This window comes from Branchiostoma floridae, chromosome 4, assembly GCF_000003815.2.
Source record: "Branchiostoma floridae strain S238N-H82 chromosome 4, Bfl_VNyyK, whole genome shotgun sequence".
Classification (NCBI taxonomy): domain Eukaryota; kingdom Metazoa; phylum Chordata; class Leptocardii; order Amphioxiformes; family Branchiostomatidae; genus Branchiostoma; species Branchiostoma floridae.
In genome coordinates this window covers 20,619,350-20,638,503 of record NC_049982.1, presented here as the reverse complement: position 1 = coordinate 20,638,503, position 19,154 = coordinate 20,619,350, and the positions used below count along the sequence as shown (strand labels likewise).

The window sequence follows — 19,154 nt, the reverse complement described above, 5'->3', positions numbered from 1 at the left end:
ATGTCTATATAGTACACTGTCTTCTCTGTTAATAGCTAATGTCATGATTGACATACATTTTGACTATACAGAAATAAGGGAGCAGTTACAGTGCTGTAGCAGTAGTAGTAATACAAATCTATTTGATTAAACTGTTTGTTTTAAACTCATATTTAGTTTAAATGTATATTAATAATATGTCAATAAATACTCAGTATCTCAGTGGAAGCTGAATGCCTTGTCACTTATTGCTTGTGGTGAAATGTACCTTTTTGGCTGTACTGCCTATAGGGGCCACCTGCCCATAGGGGCCAAATTTGTTCAGTCCCTTGAGTGACCCCTATAGACAGGTTTCACTGTACCATGGCAACATGCATTGCCATAGAGATGGATCTGGTTTCATTGGAGATGGGAAGGTTCACTGTGATGGTGGGGCCGTTACTGTAAAGATAGTGTGTTACCTGTTAACCCTGGATATAGATGAGGTGACCATGGAGATATGTGTGTAAACAGGGAAATCGATACATTTTGGTTGACATGGGGATTGCCACAGCAACATATCAGTGTTAAGGCTGTCATTTTTGCCTCAGTATTCTCGGGTATGTGCTTTGACTCAATTCTATAGCCACCAGGGTTCTGTCCAGATCCCGTCCCTCTGTTCTGGGACTGAAGTTTGTTTCTTGAGATAGATTTACCCCATTTGTTCCGTCACTTGAAATTGATGTACAATGTATTTTCCTGAGCTTAAAATGGCAGATCCAACAACTAACAACATTTGCTCCCTAACAAATAATGGAATCAGACTGCAGCTGCAGACAGCCCTGATGGCTATCATGGTGATTGTCGTGGTAACACACAGTTACTGTTCTACCACAGCATCCTCAGGTGTGTACACAGACTTCATGCAGTGTCTGCGGGGCAAGCCGACCTCCAAGGAAGTGTTTGAGCTGCTCGATGAGTACCAGCAGGTGTGCTGCGAGCAGGTGTCCCTGCTGAAGAGGATTGTGAAGAAGGTGACGACAGTGCAGAACAAGTTCCAGCTGACCCTGACAGTTCTACAGCTGTTACAGCAGGAGAAGTGCACCTGGAGACTCTTGTTCTCCATGTACAAGTCAGTACAACAGTATCTCTTGTGTTCTGAACTACTTAGTTTAAGTTAGGTCTTGGTGTAACTTGCAGTATTTTACTTAGAGTACTAGGATCAATTATGTCTGAATTCTTTGAAGGTTAACATGTACTGCAGTCATATCAGGGTTAAACTTAGACAAGTTTTCAAAAATTCACTTGTCCTATCGGGCAAGTACATAAAAAATTTACTTGCCCGAACCAAATTTTCACTTGCCCGAAATTTAAATTACATTTTTCTATGTGTTTTCACTTTCATAAATTTTCACTTTTGTTATTGGCTATCTTTTCTTGTGTTGACCAATGCTTGATGCAATGAGAGTAAAAGGTAACAAATATATTGGTGCACTAGACTTCAAAATTTTAATGACTTTCACGTGCACTGATCAGATAGCATTCAAATTACAATGTCCTGCTAACCATACTAGTGAGACAACAGAAACAGTTTGGACTGCCTGGTTCACTTCAGAAGATATTTACTGAAATGAACAGGTCACTGAGAATAAAGTACACATGTTTTTCTGACAGTCAGACTCAGGGGTGAGGCACTGACTGCAAATCTGGGAATTCTTCCTAGAACTGTACGATCACCTTGATTTACTTCAAAGGAATTAGTGTTTGTGCTTTTCCGACCACCTCTTGTGAAGAAATTGACACAGACATAGTTATTTCTGCTGTTTTGGCTTGATACTTGGAGTTTTTGAGTTTTGATGTGGCCCTATCATCCAAAATAGATGTCTCTACTGGCTTAAAAATGACATGGTCAATATAGGCAGGCATTCAGCCCCATGTGCTGTCACACTCAGTGGTAATTTGAGCGGGTCACATCTGGAAATTCTTGCTTGCCCGTCGGGCAAGTGGGGAAGCACTTCTGCTTGCCCGAACAGCACTTTTACTTTTCCGGAACAATCGGGCTAATGGACTTGTTTATCCCTGCATATGTTATCTAACGTAACTCCTTGCTGCTTGATGCAACCTAACAATCACTGATATTAATTTTCCTTAACATCTTTTGTGTAGTTTTTCCATGAATGTGACACTGTGGTATCTGTTCAGCTTTCTTTAGTAGATTGATGACTGGTATTTAAACTATGCCTCCAACAGGGACAGAATCCAGTCCGAGTTCTCGGAGTCAGAAGCAATGATGACAGATTTGGTCAACAACAACGTGAGCGAGCGCAAGATCGTGGAGGCACTGTTTGATCGGGAAGCCTCAACCAGACAGAGCCAGCTGGTTATTGACTGGCTGGAGAGAAACGCAGCAGACGAGGTGGTAGACTTTTACGAGAAAGTGGAGTTTTACTCCCAGTCAGTTTGTTGGTGAGTCAGTCTTTCTTTTGGTGGTCAAATTCACCCATCTAACATCTGAAACTGTCATACTGTTTCATACCTAAGTCATAGGTTCATCAGTGTCCATAGCAGGCTTTCTAACAGGGATATATTTTTGACTGCACTTATTTTTATATGTGGTTATTTGAATTTGAATATACTGAGTGTAGATTGATATGAAGTTAGTGCAAAGATGACTGCAAAGGTCATACCTGCCAGAGTGGTAGGAAGTGCAGTTAGAATCTACATGTAGTTATTTCTGTTTGTAGGTCATAACTGGCAGAGATTTGCTGGAAAACACTTTCAATACATTGACAAGAACACTTAACCCATTTATCATTCATGTTGAACTGTTGCACAGGGAGAACACACTCCACACACTACAGCAGGGAACCGGCCTGGCCCAGGGTAGCAGGGCGCTGGTGACGGAGATGGACCCTGATGCACCCATCCGACAGCAGCGCCTCCTAGCGGATCTGGACAAGGAGGATGAAGTGCGCCTGCTGAAGTACATTTTTACCTACCTGCGAGCCGGGCAGTTGGAGGAGGTAAGAACAGGAATTACTGGGTCAAGTTGCTATATATTTCTGCACTTTTGCAGTTAGATAACGTTGCTGCACTTTTGCTATGTCTGACAATTTGTTTCTTATGGTTTGTAAAAGTGCTTGTATCCCTGTGCTGTAGGCCCAGAGACTGTGTAGGAAGTGTGGCCAGTCCTGGCGAGCAGCCACTCTTGAAGGATGGAGACTCTACCATGATCCTAACATGGAGGGGGGTAAGGATGATTTGAGTCGTGTGCTCTTTGTGGTAGAATATCTTCCTGTTAGTGCTGTATATTAGTATTTTTATTATTGTGATTGATAGTATGATGTATGCTAAAATGATAGCATTACTTGTGCTTGTTGCTCTCTACGAAGGAAGATAGCCACTGAGATTTGTAGACATACCAGTAGATATATATTTGGTACAGTTTGGGAAAATACTTCATGGAGGCATATATTCACATTCTTTTTCTGTTCAATTGCTATGCGGCAATTGAAAGATTTTTACATGATTAATAGACTACTGTCATACCTTTCTGTTCTCCAAAAATGAATTGGCAACAGCAGTTGCAATGATTCCCCAAAAGAGTTGATGCAAGTGACAGAGACTCAGATATTTCCTTTCACTGACCAAAAATGTCTGCCTTATGTGACACTTTTATTTCATGGCCTAGTTTCCAGTGAGTTAGCACCAGTAGAAGGGAACCCTAACCGAGATGTGTGGAAGACAGTGTGCTGGAGGATGGCGCAGGACGAACACGTTCACATGTACGAGAGAGCGATATACGCTGCACTAAGCGGGAACCTGAAGGAGGTAGGTTTAAAAAACATTCAAATTTTCTTGCCAAACAAGACTGAGACTTTTGTAAGTGACATGTTGAAAAAATTCAGATATAGTAGAGTACAAATGGGTCCTGATAACTAAGATATAATTCAGTATTCAGGCTGCTGAATATAATAGAGTTTTGGGTTGATCTTTGGAATCCTGAATTGCAGTCAGCCATGTTTCCTCATGTGAAAACATTGAAACTGTAAATACTGTGCTTAGCATTTGTCCATGAGGCAGCCAGCATGGGAGAATACAATTTACTTGTTTTGGGCTTTGCTGGATAGTAATAGATTTTTAGCTAATCGATTTCCCGTCTTCATGAGTACTAGTATTATTAACATTGTGACCTCTGACCCCACAGCTGTTGCCTGCCTGTGAATCCTGGGAAGACTGGCTGTGGGCTTACTACAAGGTGATGGTGGACTCCCGCGTGGAGCAGGAGATCCGCACGGTACGGGGGGACCGCCCGCTGGAGCCCCTCCCACCTGCATACTGGGACAAGGTCCTAACACCAGAGGCCATCTTCAAGGTTCGTTTATGCAATAGTGTGGTGTTGTTCATGGTACAGACACACTACTGAGGGCATGTGTGGTTAAGGTCACTTGTTTGAAACAGTGGGGTATTGGGTTTAGATAAAGTGTTTTTCTACTCGACAGTAGTATCACTACTACCATGCACTAATTTTTCTTGAACTAAGGAGTTTCAGGGCATAGATATTAGCTCCTGAAGATGTAATGGTAAACACTATAATATGCCAATTTCCCTTAACTGTTTCTTATCCCAGGAACTCCAGTCATCTCCTCATGATGGAGTGAAGTCAGAAGCGGAGGAACCGTTCCACACCATCCAGAAGTACATCATTCTGGGGGATGTGGATGGTAGGGATCAGTCATTACTGTTCCTTGGGATGTATATGACAGGACTCCTCGTAAAATTTTTGTTGTATTGTCCAGTGAAAACTGCCCCAAAAGATCACTTGGGACCAATGAAATCTGGTCTATGTAGGCAGGTGGTCACTTTGCTTGTATGTATGCGAAAAATTATCTAAGGGACCACCAGAAGTGGTCACATTTACCAGTTGGACCTTATGTATAGGTGGTCACTTGTACAGGATTGACGATATAAGTGATGAAACCTTACCTCCTCTGACCTGTAGGGTTGATAGAGACCATGAGTGAGTGGATAAATGGTGACTCCTCTCCCCACCAACACCTTGTGCGTTTCATGGCCCACCTGGTCCTGTTCTTCCGTTCCATCGGAGTCCACACCAAAGATGAGCTGTGCACAGCTATACTGGAGCACTATGTCAGGGTAGGTCCCACAACAAACTTTTGGAAAAGATAGGATTGAAATATATCTGGATGAAAAGATGGTTCCATCTATATAAAAGAGAACATGGTTCCATTTCTGTTCTTACAAGAAGTTACTTGGAAGTTGATCTGCTCATGAACTTGCCAGTGATTTTTCAGAGTTTCGTGTACCATGCTTTTCTAACCTAACGTCCTGTTGTCTGGCAGACCCTGATTGATGCAGGTGAGACCCAGCTGGTGGCATTCTACACGGCCACGCTGCCTCTGGACCGACAGGTGCTGCTGTATGCACACTTCCTGGAGCGAGTGGAGGAACACGCTGAGCGGCAGATGTGCCTGGAGCTGGCCGAGGAAGCCGGTAGGGTAGGGGCTGTAGGAGGGGTACGGGTTGTTGGGGGGGGGGGCTTCAGGTACAAAAGAGGGGTGCTGTGATGGCAGGAGGAAAGAATTGGGGACTCTGTAGAGATGGGGGGATGAGCAATATCAGTTACCTTTCAGCTGTGGGAAATTTTTTACCATAAATAAGTACAGTATATATATATTGAACTTTATGTTGTAGTACTAGGAGCTTGACAAAGTTGTAAAACTAACTGAACCAAAAAAGCTACTCAAACTATTTGTGCATGAAACTGGAGGTCAGAGAGTTTCATGTTTTCTTACTTTTGTAGCTTTTATCTCAGTCAGTCTGGTCAATTTTGTCTTTTAAAATTTTACATTTCATCGATGATACGTCTAGTTGCAAACAAGTGTTCGATTTATCAACTGCCACCATCCTCCAGGGCTGGACATCCCCACAATAACCAAGACAGTTGTAGAGAACATCCGCACCCGCGACCAAGGTGACTTCAAGGTCGGTGTGGAGATCACGGCTGCCCTAGAGGCTGCCACATCCGAAGACGACAGGCGAAAGATCAGGGCCATCGATTGGCTGGTGTTTGACGAATCACAGCGGGCTGAGGCGCTGAAGCAGAGTAATGCCGTGATGCGAACCTTCCTGGCCATGAAGAAGCACACAGCAGCAAAAGAAGTCTTTGCGAAGATTCCCACCGGGTCCGTGGATGTCATCAACCGGCAGTGGCAGATTCAGGTGACTCAAACATTTAAAGAAAATTTACCAAATAGTAATTTGTACTGGAAATTGTGGATTTTTCCTAGTAAATTACAAATGTCTCCATTTTCCTTCATTTTGCTTCTGTTAGAAACAAACCCTGAGGTTTGTCTGATGAACAGTTATCCGTTTCTTACTTCACTGTTGTTGTTGTTTTCAGAACGGGAGTGCACCGCTTCCTGCTGAAGACGATAACGCCATCAGGGAATACATCTGCATACAGACCTACATTATGGCACATGATGAATTCAATGATTGGTTCTCGCACTTTCACCACAACAAGCCACAAAGGCCCAAACTACAGGAAGGGGCAAACTTCACGGAGAAGGTGAGAAAAGTACTGGGTATTTTTTAATTGTATGTGTGTGCTGTGGGAGGTGTTAATGTGTGTTGTGGATGGTGTTAATGTGTGTTGTGGATGGTGTTCATGTTTGCTCTGGGAGGTGTTAATGTGTGCTGTGGGAGGTGTTAATGTGTGTTGTACTAACTTGTAGATAGTGTCTATGTGTGCTGTGGGAGGTGATGATGTGTGTTGTAGATGGTGTTTATGTGTGCTGTGGGACGTGTTAATGTGTGCTGTAGATGGTGTTCGTGTGCTGTGGGAGGTGTTAATGTATGATGAAGATAGTGTGTATGTGTGCTGTGGGAGGTTTTAACGTGTGCTACGTATATTTGTGTGTGCTTACCCACTCTCCCCGTCCTCAGGTGAAACATGAACACAGAGAGCAGGAGTACAAGGTAGAGCTCAGCAGGTGGCACCACACGCTGTCCTCACAGACAGAAGAAGTCGTCACTAAGATCTATAACGTGCTGCTGTTCCCCGATGGCTGGATGGTGGACCAGAGAATGGTCAGTCTGTATTATAAACCAGTGCTAGGGAAAATAGCATTTGATTGTTACATGTCGATTGTTGTGATGATGGTGGTAACGTCTTGGCTGCCACACATTCCAGTCTTTTTTCACTAATGTTTATGGGTGATTGAACTGGCTTTGCATACTTGTAGCTTAGATCAGTGGTGCTAGAAATCATCTGTGCTCCTTTTGCTGGTAGCTGAAGTGATAAATGACATGTGACGTGTGGGTGCCTGTCTCTACAGGAGAGTCTGGAAGACGAGGGGCGGACCCACCAGCTGGACCTGCTGCGGCAGCTGTGCCTCCCCACCATGTGCCTCCTGCTGCACACCATCCTGCACCAGACTGGGCGCTATGCAGACTGCATGGTGCTGGCCGATACCATTGCGTCTGAACAACATCAACTCTACACTGTAAGTTCTTCATTTGTTGCAGGTTGCAGTGTTCTGGTGATATTATTTGGGGATTCATCGGATGAGTGGAGTAAGTGTCTTGTGTTAATCTGACCATGTCTTGTTTTCATTGACCATGCCTTGTGAGGATCCATGTCTTTGGTTGATCTGACCATGTCTCATATTGATCGTAGTATGTCTTGAGTTGACCTAACCATGCCATCTGACCATCCCCTGCAGGTCTTCAGGAGAGATGAGCTGCAGAGGTTTCTGCAGAAGCTGCGGGACTCCTCCATCCAGCTGCTGGACCAAAACCTCGACCCCCTGGGGTATCAGATGTCATCTTAGAACAACAAAGTATCAGACATCATTGCACGATATATTTTCTTCCAACATTTAAGAAAGCATTCCTTTGTAAAATCTTGAAGTTAAGTGTCATAGTTTACATGTCTGCATTTACAAGGTTAATGAAGAGAACTGAAATAAAACATTTACAAACTTTTCATATGTTTCTGTCTGTTGACTGTTTGTGAAGTTTGAGTTTTGCTCAGGTCTAGTGCATAGATATGAATTTATTCTCTTGCTGATGCTAATAGTTGTAGTTGCTAGGCACAGGGTATGCAGGAAGACATCCCCCTATTCTTTTCCTCACCTCACCTCACCTATTCTTTTCAATAAGTACAAAAGCCAGACATGAACCAAAAACAATGGACTGTGTAGAAGTAAATATAGTATGGGGCTGGGGCGTGGGAAAGGTGTTGCTCTTTTTGTCCCCAAGATGCTTTACTCCCTTTGTACCTGGGTGTCAACACGTTTCCCTGCTTTTCAGACAAGGTAGCACAAGGGACATTTGAAATAGTTTTTCACCAAAGCTTCAACACAGGAAATGGCATGAAATCTTTGTTGGAAGTGTTGTTGCCAAACATTGAATTACAAGATTAGCAGGGGGTATATCCAAGCATGAAGGTCAGTATACAGGTCATTACTGGTATGGAGGTGGTATGGAGGTATTAGCTGCTGTATGCTGTGCCCTGAGGGTGGGCTGGTACAATTCTTGGAAAAGAAGTGCTGTAAATTATGCAAAAGTCAGGGTAGAGATTCAATCTGGCAGAATAACCAATTCAACCTGTGAAGATCGTGTCTAAGCCTCCATATCAATCGCTTGCTCACCTTGAGATCAAGGACATTTGACCAGATTGATAAAAATTCTCCTTATGCTTGCTCTTTAGCCAAGTAGGTCAAAGGTGGTTATTTTAGGGCTGTTGTTGGCAGGTTTATGAGGGTCTGATGAGGGATCGGATGTTTGTTACTTCTTCAGCAGTCCTTAAGCTGACATGAAGGAACAAAAGGTCAGCAGATTTAATCAGCCCTGGTGCAGATTTATAATCATTGATGGCATTATAATGGATATGCAGCAAACATGGCTATTACTGTTATGTGAACATACAGACATTCGTTTCCATGATCATCATTGATGTTAAAATAGATGTCCATCTTAGAGGTTTATGACCATGTTATTCCGATTCAACCAACAGACAGTTAATTGCTAATGACAAAAATGTTCAATGAACTAGTGTACAGTGTTTAACCTAACCATGCTGACAAAGTACACCTACGTTTTAGTGCCTTTGTGTTGTGTGATTTGTGATATTGCCATCACATAACACTAAAATGTAACTAAGGTTACATGTTGAGTCAAATGGGTTGTATGACACCTTTCTTAATGTTCATGATGAAGTCAAACTTGGTCTCAAAACTGCTCAAGTAACTGAGCTCGAGGAAAATTGGTTGGTCTTTGGGTAAATTGTCTCCAAATGGGGGACAGAGATCTCTGGAAGAAGAGGGTGCAACTGGTCCAGCCCGTAGTGATGATGTCTCAAAAGTCTCACTGGCTCAATTTGTACTTTCCACGATATTACTGCTCTTTACTGATTTTGCCTTGCGGATGGAGCAATCATCTTCAATCTGTGATTGGGGAATGAATGTTTAATGGGGACTGCAAAAAAGTGGTTGCTGGTTGAGTAGAACACTCGGTAAGCAGAGGGTCTTTTAAAACTAGAATTGGACGAGGCCGTTTTATTGTGGCTTGTGTTTGGAGGTGGTTGTCTCATCCAGGTGATTGGCCGCCAGGTTTGACTGTACTTTACGATGTATCCACATTGTAGAACACAATACATACTTGTGATGCCAGCCTTAATGGGGCCAATTAAGCACGCCTGGCCGGGAAAGGCCTCCGTTGTTGTAAACAGAACACTTCAAAACCTCTCTACAGAGGTTGTGCCGACAATCAAATCTGTAAATCTCTCGGACGGACTCTCTGGATGACTACTTCTCTATGGTTGCAAATATCATCCTTTAATTGAATGGGAAAATTAGATTTAAATAGCACTTCAGTAACTATTTGATACCCTCCCTTGTTTCCTGATATAGATTCAAGCACTGCTCATTGGTCCAAACAAAGAGGTTCCTTTTTCAACCTCATTGGTCCAAACAAAATTATGGCTGTAAGTGTAACTATGCTCTAATCACAACAACGAGAGCATGAGAACGAATGAAGGTAGCTAGCTAGAGGGAAATGCTTTATTTTCCAAGCACAGACATCCCCTATCGATATCAAATGAAGTTACGGTAAATCTTGCTCTCAGTTCCTGAAGCATTTTAGTCAGCAAGACGACATGATCCCATGTTGTTTAAACACATGCCAGCTATTTTTAGTAGACATTTGTTTTTAGTTACCGACAAACGATCAAAGACAACAAGAAATATATAGGGACATGGCAACTGAAATTCGTGACATTCAAAGAAAACAACTGCACATTTTGTGCATGTTTTGGGTCAAAGCAGCAGGTACAATGGCGCCCTAAGTTACCTTGTGAAAGCCCTCACTTATATGTTGCCGAGTAACTCGAGAGAATTACGTGCGATAATGATAGGTATTGAGGAATGTGAGACAGTCGTTGATACAGAGATAGTAGGTAGGAAAGACAATTCACATGTTTTATAGGCCACCCAAAATGTGTAACATTCTTAAGAGACTGAAAATATGAAGCCAAATTGCGATAGAAGCAAGAATTTAATCAGACTAGAAATGGCAAGCTTTAATGAAGATATGGCAAATAGTTCTGTCTTACATTCTTGTCCACGATTTTGATGTTGGCTATATATCAGTCAAGTCGTACATATCCTCTTTCTATTCATGTTTTGGGCGAAGGAAGTTTTACGCGAATATATTTGAAGAAAAACGGCCCTTTTGACAGCTTGGATGGTTTTTGTCATAACTTCCGCTATGTGAACTGGCACCTGTTCACCTGCGACGTTGACACTGGTACGTAGTCCTGGTAGAGTATTTGTCAGTTTGCCAAAAGATCTGTGATGACGGCTGTACATGTACAAACTAGCCCTTGTGGCATGTCCCGGCGATATCAGAGAAAATAGTGCGACCTCCACTGATAATGGAGATGATATTACCACGACAACAAAAAAAGACTCATATCCAAGAATGTGTATTCAAACAGTTCCTCCACAGATACACACGCATGTACACACAAACACGCATACGCATCAATACACACATCAATACACACTTAACTCTCTCACATTCCTCAATCCCCTACCCACAATTGGCGGGAAGCGTAACCATGACGACGCTAGGGAGGCAACGCAGGTGCTGATTTGTCGTCTGAGAATTTTTTTCCTGGCGGGGTCCAAACTTGCTGGACTACGTGCATGCAACATTAGCAAAGATGAAAAAAAGGATTAGGTTACGCTGAAGAAATTCGAAAACATCTCATCAACAAATGTTTAGAGACGTCATAGCTACATTTGACATTCAACGTTAGAGCCTTTGATAGCTTTATTGTTTCATCTCGTCTCATCTATTATGCAAATAATGACGTAACTAGCATTATCTATGTATCTATAATGGTCTTCATAACTAAAAGTACATATATTGTATGTGTTTAAGTCCTGTCGTTTGGTACAATTCAATGTTTACATTCTGTAATAGATTATGCAAACTGTTTGCATATTGACATAATCCATACATCGTGGTGTATACCTGTATCTAACTTATACATGTCAACTGTCTATAACCTCATATAACGACATTGATACCACTGTGGAATTATGGCACTTTTACATGAACTTAGACGTATTTGCATACTTAGCATCTGTCAATGTTTTACTAGCCATGAATAATATACTTTAAGTGCATAAAAGTTCTATTATGGAAAACACGGTAATTACAGATATTCCTCATTTAATCATGCAAATTAAGTCTTAATTTGCATGATCTACATGCTGCGGTGTACATCTCTGTTTAAACTACCTGCATACTGAATATCATGGAAAGTTGTCCTGCTGCAGTACCAAGGTCGCACACTAAGGGGCCCAAATTGACCCAATCGCTATCCTCATGCCAAATATCATTACAATCTGTCTAGAGGTTCTAAAGTAATGATGGCCACAAATACACTCACGCACACACACACACACACACACACACACACACTCACACACACACACTCACACACACACACACACACACACACACTCACACACACACACACACACACACACACACACACACACACACTCACTCACTCACACCAATTTTTCATGGGGTAAAATGTTTAGTAATGCTTCGATTAGTCTTATGACGTCAAACATTGAAGGAGAAGTCATGTGGGATAATCTCATTCAAGTTAAGATACAACCCACGGGCGTCATCAGGGCATCATGCGGAAACTAATTTGACAAACATCCTGAGAAAAATAAAGACAGTAAGGTTATTTTTGGATACTATTTGTTGTGTTGCTTAGATGAATGGACATGGACATGGACTATCGATTAGCTTTTGGATGTAACGTATTACCTGAATCAGGACATTGATACAATTTCCGGCTTTACAAAATTAATGTGGCCATCGTCTTGTTCTTACACTGTACCCTTTAACGTTTACTCTCATGCACCTCATGTAATATATTTTTCTCCTCCTGTCTACTTCTACGTCATCATATTAACCACTATCATTATCAACCCCGACAAAAGGCCAGCATTCGTTTTAGAGTCATGAAAACTAAAGTATTCAAGTTTAATCTAGAGCTTTTAAGATGTTTGTCAGTGATCATTTCAAGCATCTGGATTTGAAACGTAAATTGCTCATGTTTAGCGCTTTCCTCGCGTTATTCTAACAAGAACATTCTTAAAGCTGCGACAACAAGCGCCAGCTACGTAAGAGTCATTAGAAAATAAAGCATTAGGTAAAATGGTCCCATTCAAACGTGTGAACCAGTTTATTAAGTTAGGTCTGTCGCCTAATGGCCGTACAATTTATTTTGGTGCTGTGGGTGCCTCCTTGACACGGGGCGTGCTCGGGAAAATGCCGGAGGGTTTGTTCAACTTGTAAATTAGATTTACCAGATTAAACTTCACTTAACTCATTAAGTCACCGCCACGCCTCGCCGTGTGGAGATGCGGTTTGGTTCTCGGCAAGATGTAGACTGCTAAGTTCGTCCAGCAGTTCGAGGTCTTTTGGCAGTAAAAACAGCTGGAAGTAAGCTTTGCATGTTTGACTGTTATGACAAGCATGATGGTAAAACATAGATCGTAAAGCCGTGATTATTATCTCGTATGGACGAGTGGGACCGTCGCCTTAAATGACGTGGTCTTAAGAGCTTGATTTACGGGATGGGATTGTTGGTGCTCACAGGTGTGGTCTGGAGCGGTTGACAACTATAGATTAGCAGGAAACAGCCAAAGGGACGGCAGGTAGATTGTGCCTCTTCATGTTTGAAGACCGTCCCAGGTTTTGTCTAGTTACCAGCTTGGGCGGGGGGATTGAATCCCGTTGGGTTCAGTGTCGTGTCACTGACATCAAACCTATATCTTTTTATTTCCAGAAAATGAATTTTGGTCGGGACGAAATGGACGCAGTTAAAGCGGTTGAGACTCAGACACGACAGAGGCGGCGGCGCGTATCGGTAACGAATTCACTGGAGCGGGTACGTCACCTACAGACGTCTCACCAACTGGAGCGACAGCAATGGTCCCGCGGCGCCGAGCACGACGCAGCGCGGAGAACCTTCATACAAAGGAACGGGAGGGCATTACGATCGCAACACGCGCTGTTTGACGTGCCAGGTTTCAGCACTGATTCCGTACCAGCTAACTCTACAGGCACCGCTGGTGTGGGTGCAACATACCCCACAGATCCACACAAAATCAGCTCCGAGCGCTTCCGGACCTGGACGCTAGACCCGGCCCAGGATTCGGGCCGAAGTCTCTCGAGAACAAGGCGTCGGCGCCCCAAACAGTTGACGTTCGTCCTCCCCGGACGGAGACGGCCACATTTACGGAGAATGCAGAGCTCGAACTCGACTAACCCCAGGTCGATCCAGTACCGACTGCAAGACACTTCCCCCTCCCCTATTCAACACAACACCGCCAGCCGCGGGGAGGACGTCACGGACAGAGTAGCAGCGTTCTTGGAGAAGGCGTGCGTCTTGGCTGAGACTGACAGAGACCCCAGGGCGGAGAGGACATCCAATATTGAGGAGAGGATTAAGACGTATGAGACGCGAAAGAGACAGATGCAGAGGCGGACCAGTTTGGTGTACTGTCCGGGCAGTGCACCAATGGACGGGACGGCTGTGGGAAGCATGAAAAGGGTAGGTACGGACGGACGTCGTGCTGAGATAATTACAGCTCATCTAGGTCACTTTTGACACATATTGTCTTAATCCTACACCTGTACTTTTCCTGTAATACTCTCGCCTTAGACTTTGCGGTTTTATATTGATAAACCTTTGGTGAGGGGTATCCTCATTTCAGACACAGGTGTCCCTCAATGCCAAACCCACCGATAAGGCTGTAGTGCCCCGAAACTCACATCGGTTGATGGCCATATCGATCGTTGTATATAATGTGTGAGTTTGCAGCCCTGCCAATATCGTGCAGTATCTTTATTTTGGACTTTGGTCCTTCCAAACACCTCGGCCAATGATATTGTGAATATGTTTTCATCTTTGTGAGAATAAGTGTTTAAGGTTAAGGTGTGCGATGTAAGTTTATATACAAACGTATCTTGGACAAATGTAAACATGCATCTTGGGTGAGATTAAAGCACGAGACCCTAGAACATTTAAGAATTTAGCGCCGTTACTGTGTAAATGGACATACATTGATTTCCAACTAGAGTTCGGGGACCTCATACCTCCATGAAATATTTATTGCTTTTTTGTGGATGGTATGTATGTTTATAGTCGGTTGTATTTGAGAGTAATGGTTATATAATATAAATGTTATGGGAAAGTATTGGTGTATTTATTTCATGACACAGAGGATGTCCATCTGATTAGTAATTATCAAAATGTGACACTTAATTGTGTAATGTGCGTTTAAGAGGTCGACGGCATATGGTAGCGTGGTGTTCCTTAAGCTTGATGTTTGGCATTTAAAATGTCTAAGGTTGTCAGCATTATTGAGGTTCGACTATGTGCCTCAGAGCTGTGTGGTGGGAGGAAGTTGGGAAACTCAGAAAGAAGAAGGGATGTGGCCAACTTTAGTCAGATGGTGATTTGATTTTCCACCAATATGTCACAACATCAGCTGTTCACACGGTACAAAAACGAGATGCACACTTTCCTCTGACAGCCCTACACCAACTGTATTAAAAGATGAATACTTGGCGCCAACCCCGTCTGCTAAAAAACAAGTACCATTGGCTACGATAGAGACAACTAACAACTGTCCCTTATCGTAACAAAATCAGAACATCTGTATCGCCCATAAAACTTCTGACACCCAACCCAGATGAGAGGACCTAATGGCATTTTAATCACCATGTCACTCAAATCAGCAGTACAGTATGTGAGACATCCATACCTGTTAAGCATTATCGTTAAATGTACCTCAACTTCTTACAATTATACTTACGCTTCACATCTCCATGGTATCCTAAGCAGACATAAATAAAACTAATTATCATATTAAAAAAAACTCGGGGTTCCCCAAACAGCTGTCACCTCACCATCTGCTTGGAGCTAAGCCCATTAACAAACACATAAAGCACGATGCCTGTACCAATATATCTCAAATATATGGGTGATGTCTGATATTATTACATCGATTATAACGACAGATACGGCTCCCAAAATCTCATCGATTCGAGCTTTCATCACACCCCACCAACTCAACAAGTATGAAACCAATCCATCCAGCCGTTCTTGAGTAATCATCTACACAGACTGAGACACATACAACAGAAAATATAACCTCCATTCCATGACATGACGACTAGCTTTAAAATGTCATGAGCTAATAGTAATACATAATGTAATAAGCCCGAGGGGATAAGGAAATACGTCACGACAAAACTAAAAGTGGTTTGTTTTGTTTCGGTTTTCGTCTTCCCCAGATCAGCGTGGTGGCCCCAACGACTGAATCCACCATTGACGAGACGGACTCAAGCAGCGAGGAGAGCGAGTTGCCGGGAGAAACCAGGACGGAACGACTGGAGCGGCTCCGGGCGCTGCCGCCCCTTCTCCTGCCACCCATCTACACCGTGCGCACCCGGCAGCCCGCCCGGCAGACCCGCAGCTGGCCCCCGCCCAGGCCGAGTGTACCCCGCCGGCTGTCTCAACGGGTCTGGGACGAACTGAAAGAGTGTCGATACATCAGGCAGAGAACGGGAGCAGGGGAGAGAAGGGGGGACGCCTATGGTGTGCGAAATTGAAGGAGATAGCCTAAGGGGGGGGGGGGGCTAGAGTGGCGGGGGGCAGCCTAGTAGGGTGGGTGGAAGGAATAGCTGAGCTCAGTGGATGTTATGTGGGCAATGTTTATGTGGAGCTCAGAGATAGGTAGAGGGCCGATGACTGAACAGTGACGGAAGGAGTGTCTAGTCCTATGGCCCAACTACATTGTATTTTGTATATATTGTATGTAATATTTGTATCGAATTGCTTGACCTCCAAATAGCGCTATGAATACTGAAAGAAATCCGGTGTGACAGATTTGTTGAAAAATTAATAAATGGGTAATCTTACAATCAAACAAGCGATTTTGGAGGGTAAAATATTTCAGTTGTGAACCACATACGAGAAAAGATACGATGTTGTTGTTGTTGTTTTATATCATGGTGATGCAGTAGTGCCATGCCATGGTTTACCGTGAGCAGGATAAATGATACTTAAGGTGCTGCTGTATCACCAAAACACGTTAGCGGTTAAGAAGGTATCTCGATTGAATTTGTTATAAATACGCCAGTGCAAGAAGCTACACGTTGTCGTGTTTTGATTTATCATAAATTGATTAATAACACATTACGCATGAATGTAACAGGTTTGTCATGTATGTGAAAGTGGCCAATATATAAAACAAACTTTTATGCGTACCCGGCTCCCACTTCCAATACTTTACCGGGATTCGGTATCAATATATGGCCGTCGGCGCTACTTAAAAAGCGTCATTAATTGAAACCGTTGACACATCATCTCTCTGAGCTGGGTTGACAGCAGCCATTAATTGTTTTCTACTCCCCAAACGACAGATCGATTAAAAGTTTTTGGTAACTGACAGCCAACACTCGATTTTCCACTGCTGTCCCGTTGTTTGTTACACGCTCGCTTTATAGACTTCTGAAACGGCCATAGCCCTTGATAGATGCGGCATAACTTGGTGATCCGCGTCCAATGTGTTTGTAAAGTGTTTGTTTTGCTCGAAAGAGTATGTTTGACTCATTTGCCCTTATTTGGACACCTTTATATGCTTGATTCATGTGGCCTGTAGAACCTTATTTGGACGCCTGTGTGCTGGATACTGTAAAGGTTTGGGCGTGAGGAATCTTCCATGTGTAAGTCTGAGAATGTCGCAGAACACGAAAAGAGACATCCAACCACCCAAGCGATACTCGAAGAAAAAGTGTTATCTGTGACACTGTGATTAGCAGGGATCTTTGGTTAGAGGGCAGTTTCAACAGGAGAGGTGGAAGATGCCTTGCCAATTACTTTACAAAATTGACAAGTCTACTAACGTTAGAAGAACAGTATGTTTTTGGTTGGCGTGCAAATATTGCACTTGAATGTCTGTAAATTGCCATGAGTAATCAATGGAAGGGGAATGTCACAGTCGCAGACCTCTTTGCATACATTTAGCGTCGCCCTTAAGACTTCTAAAAGCAGTAGTTGACATAAAAAGGACCGATTTGTTTGTGCCTCGCGAGAAGTGCATGTAACACCATGGTCGTGGGTAGAAGCGCCACCTAGTATGTCCATGTGTACAATACATGTACACATCCCGTATTTTACGCATTGATAAGACTCATGATATCTGTGGGCTTGAGCCCCTTTTCCTTGAGAACTTTGGCATTTCACTTACATATACCTGTTAATCCGCTTCTATTAAGATGAATTCAGCAGCCAAACCAAACGTGCATCAGACGATCACGATTCATCTGTTCATGAGCTCTGAGATTACACGGAGATTACACATTGCCTGCCAGGGGGACCTCTGGTTGGTTGTTATTGCTTAGGCCATGTTGATTTGATTATATGGATGACATCCTCCGGAAACTCCAAAACTGATGCGAGCGAGTGAATAAAAAAAAAGTTTGGCCCAAAAAAAAAAGTTGCCTTCAGTATGAAATCAAAGTGGCCAGGAAGGCTGAACATAGGACTAAACACACATAGTATGGTATACCAACAGTTAGGTGTAGGGACCAGTACATCATACGGGTGCAAAACATTTTTTTCTTCTTGGACCAATCCGAAAAAAACAGACCTGAAAAAAAAAAACAGAGGAACAGGTTTCGCCAATTACAAAATGGACACACTATGTCGGCAGCCATTTGGGGTCTAACTGGGGGCCAAGAAGACAACAAGAGCAAAGTCAAGTAGAGTTTATAGTCAATTGCACCAAGTTTCTACAGTCAAAGGTACAGAGACAGTTAGCCTTTATTACATGGAGATGGGATTTTAAAATGCAGTGGGAGTCCAATAATCCACTAAACAATTCCTTTGTAGCAAAATTGACCAATTGTTTTGAGTATTGCCAGTTCTCAAGTTTCCACAGACAATCAGGTCCAGGTTCATGTCCGGACCTGGAAATGATCCTCTGGACCTGAATTTTCTGTACTGGTACCTCCCCCAACCAACAATAGATTTTTTTTTCTTTCTGTCCTTTCACATCTTATTCTTTGACTTAAGATTCATTTTGGCATTCTATGGCATTAGTTATCTGTTTTCTGATACTTTTTTTTCAATCTACGGAATATTTGTGCTCATTTTACAGCTGCTTTGCACAATTTATTGTGTGGTCGAAAACTTTTTTTTTTTGGAAATGGCCGAAAATTGGTGCGAGCGCGGATGTCATCCATATAATCAAATCAACGTGGCCTTACCAGGGGGGCTATATATTTACCTCCATGAAAAGTGGAGGCATGGTTTTTGGTGTCTGTCTGTGTGTGTGTGTGTGTGTGTCTATGTGTTTGTGTTTCCGGATATTTGTGGTAAGCATAACTTTAGAACCTCTTGATGGACTACGATGATATTTGGTATGTGGGTAGAGGTTGGGAAGATGAAGGTCAAGGTCAATTTTTGCCCCCCCCTGGTGTGTGACCCCTTGGTACTTGCAGCAGAACTTCAAATTTTTGGATCTTTTTACCTGGACATGCTATGATCTTGATTTTTTATG

General features: G+C 43.0%; 2 protein-coding genes across 2 annotated transcripts in view; both read left to right on the top strand.

Moving 5' to 3' along the window:
* Positions 1-7,969, top strand: part of LOC118412946 (nuclear pore complex protein Nup107-like) — an 11,973-nt gene extending 4,004 nt beyond the window's left edge. Inside the window, exons 6-19 of the mRNA XM_035816016.1 lie at positions 856-1,090; positions 2,209-2,424; positions 2,795-2,981; positions 3,118-3,208; positions 3,650-3,789; positions 4,166-4,333; positions 4,589-4,682; positions 4,961-5,115; positions 5,322-5,472; positions 5,894-6,201; positions 6,383-6,550; positions 6,928-7,071; positions 7,320-7,487; positions 7,707-7,969. Of these exons, the coding sequence (XP_035671909.1) occupies positions 856-1,090; positions 2,209-2,424; positions 2,795-2,981; positions 3,118-3,208; positions 3,650-3,789; positions 4,166-4,333; positions 4,589-4,682; positions 4,961-5,115; positions 5,322-5,472; positions 5,894-6,201; positions 6,383-6,550; positions 6,928-7,071; positions 7,320-7,487; positions 7,707-7,814 (2,333 nt within the window). The 3' untranslated portion in view covers positions 7,815-7,969. The remainder of the gene's footprint in view (positions 1-855; positions 1,091-2,208; positions 2,425-2,794; positions 2,982-3,117; positions 3,209-3,649; positions 3,790-4,165; positions 4,334-4,588; positions 4,683-4,960; positions 5,116-5,321; positions 5,473-5,893; positions 6,202-6,382; positions 6,551-6,927; positions 7,072-7,319; positions 7,488-7,706) is intronic.
* A 4,423-nt stretch (positions 7,970-12,392) lies between these two features.
* Positions 12,393-16,200, top strand: LOC118413621. The gene is made up of 3 exons (XM_035817146.1): positions 12,393-13,020; positions 13,367-14,134; positions 15,883-16,200. Exons 2-3 carry the CDS (start codon positions 13,370-13,372, stop codon positions 16,198-16,200), a joined length of 1,083 nt encoding a protein of 360 aa, XP_035673039.1. The 5' UTR covers positions 12,393-13,020; positions 13,367-13,369.
* The last annotated feature ends 2,954 nt before the right edge of the window (positions 16,201-19,154 follow it).

Bases quoted from the DNA above. Each gene is read 5' to 3' on its own strand.
- LOC118413621 (XM_035817146.1), top strand. From the start codon at position 13,370: ATGAATTTTGGTCGGGACGAAATGGACGCAGTTAAAGCGGTTGAGACT. The intron at 14,135-15,882 runs GTAGGTACGGAC...CGTCTTCCCCAG, and splicing joins CTGTGGGAAGCATGAAAAGG to ATCAGCGTGGTGGCCCCAAC.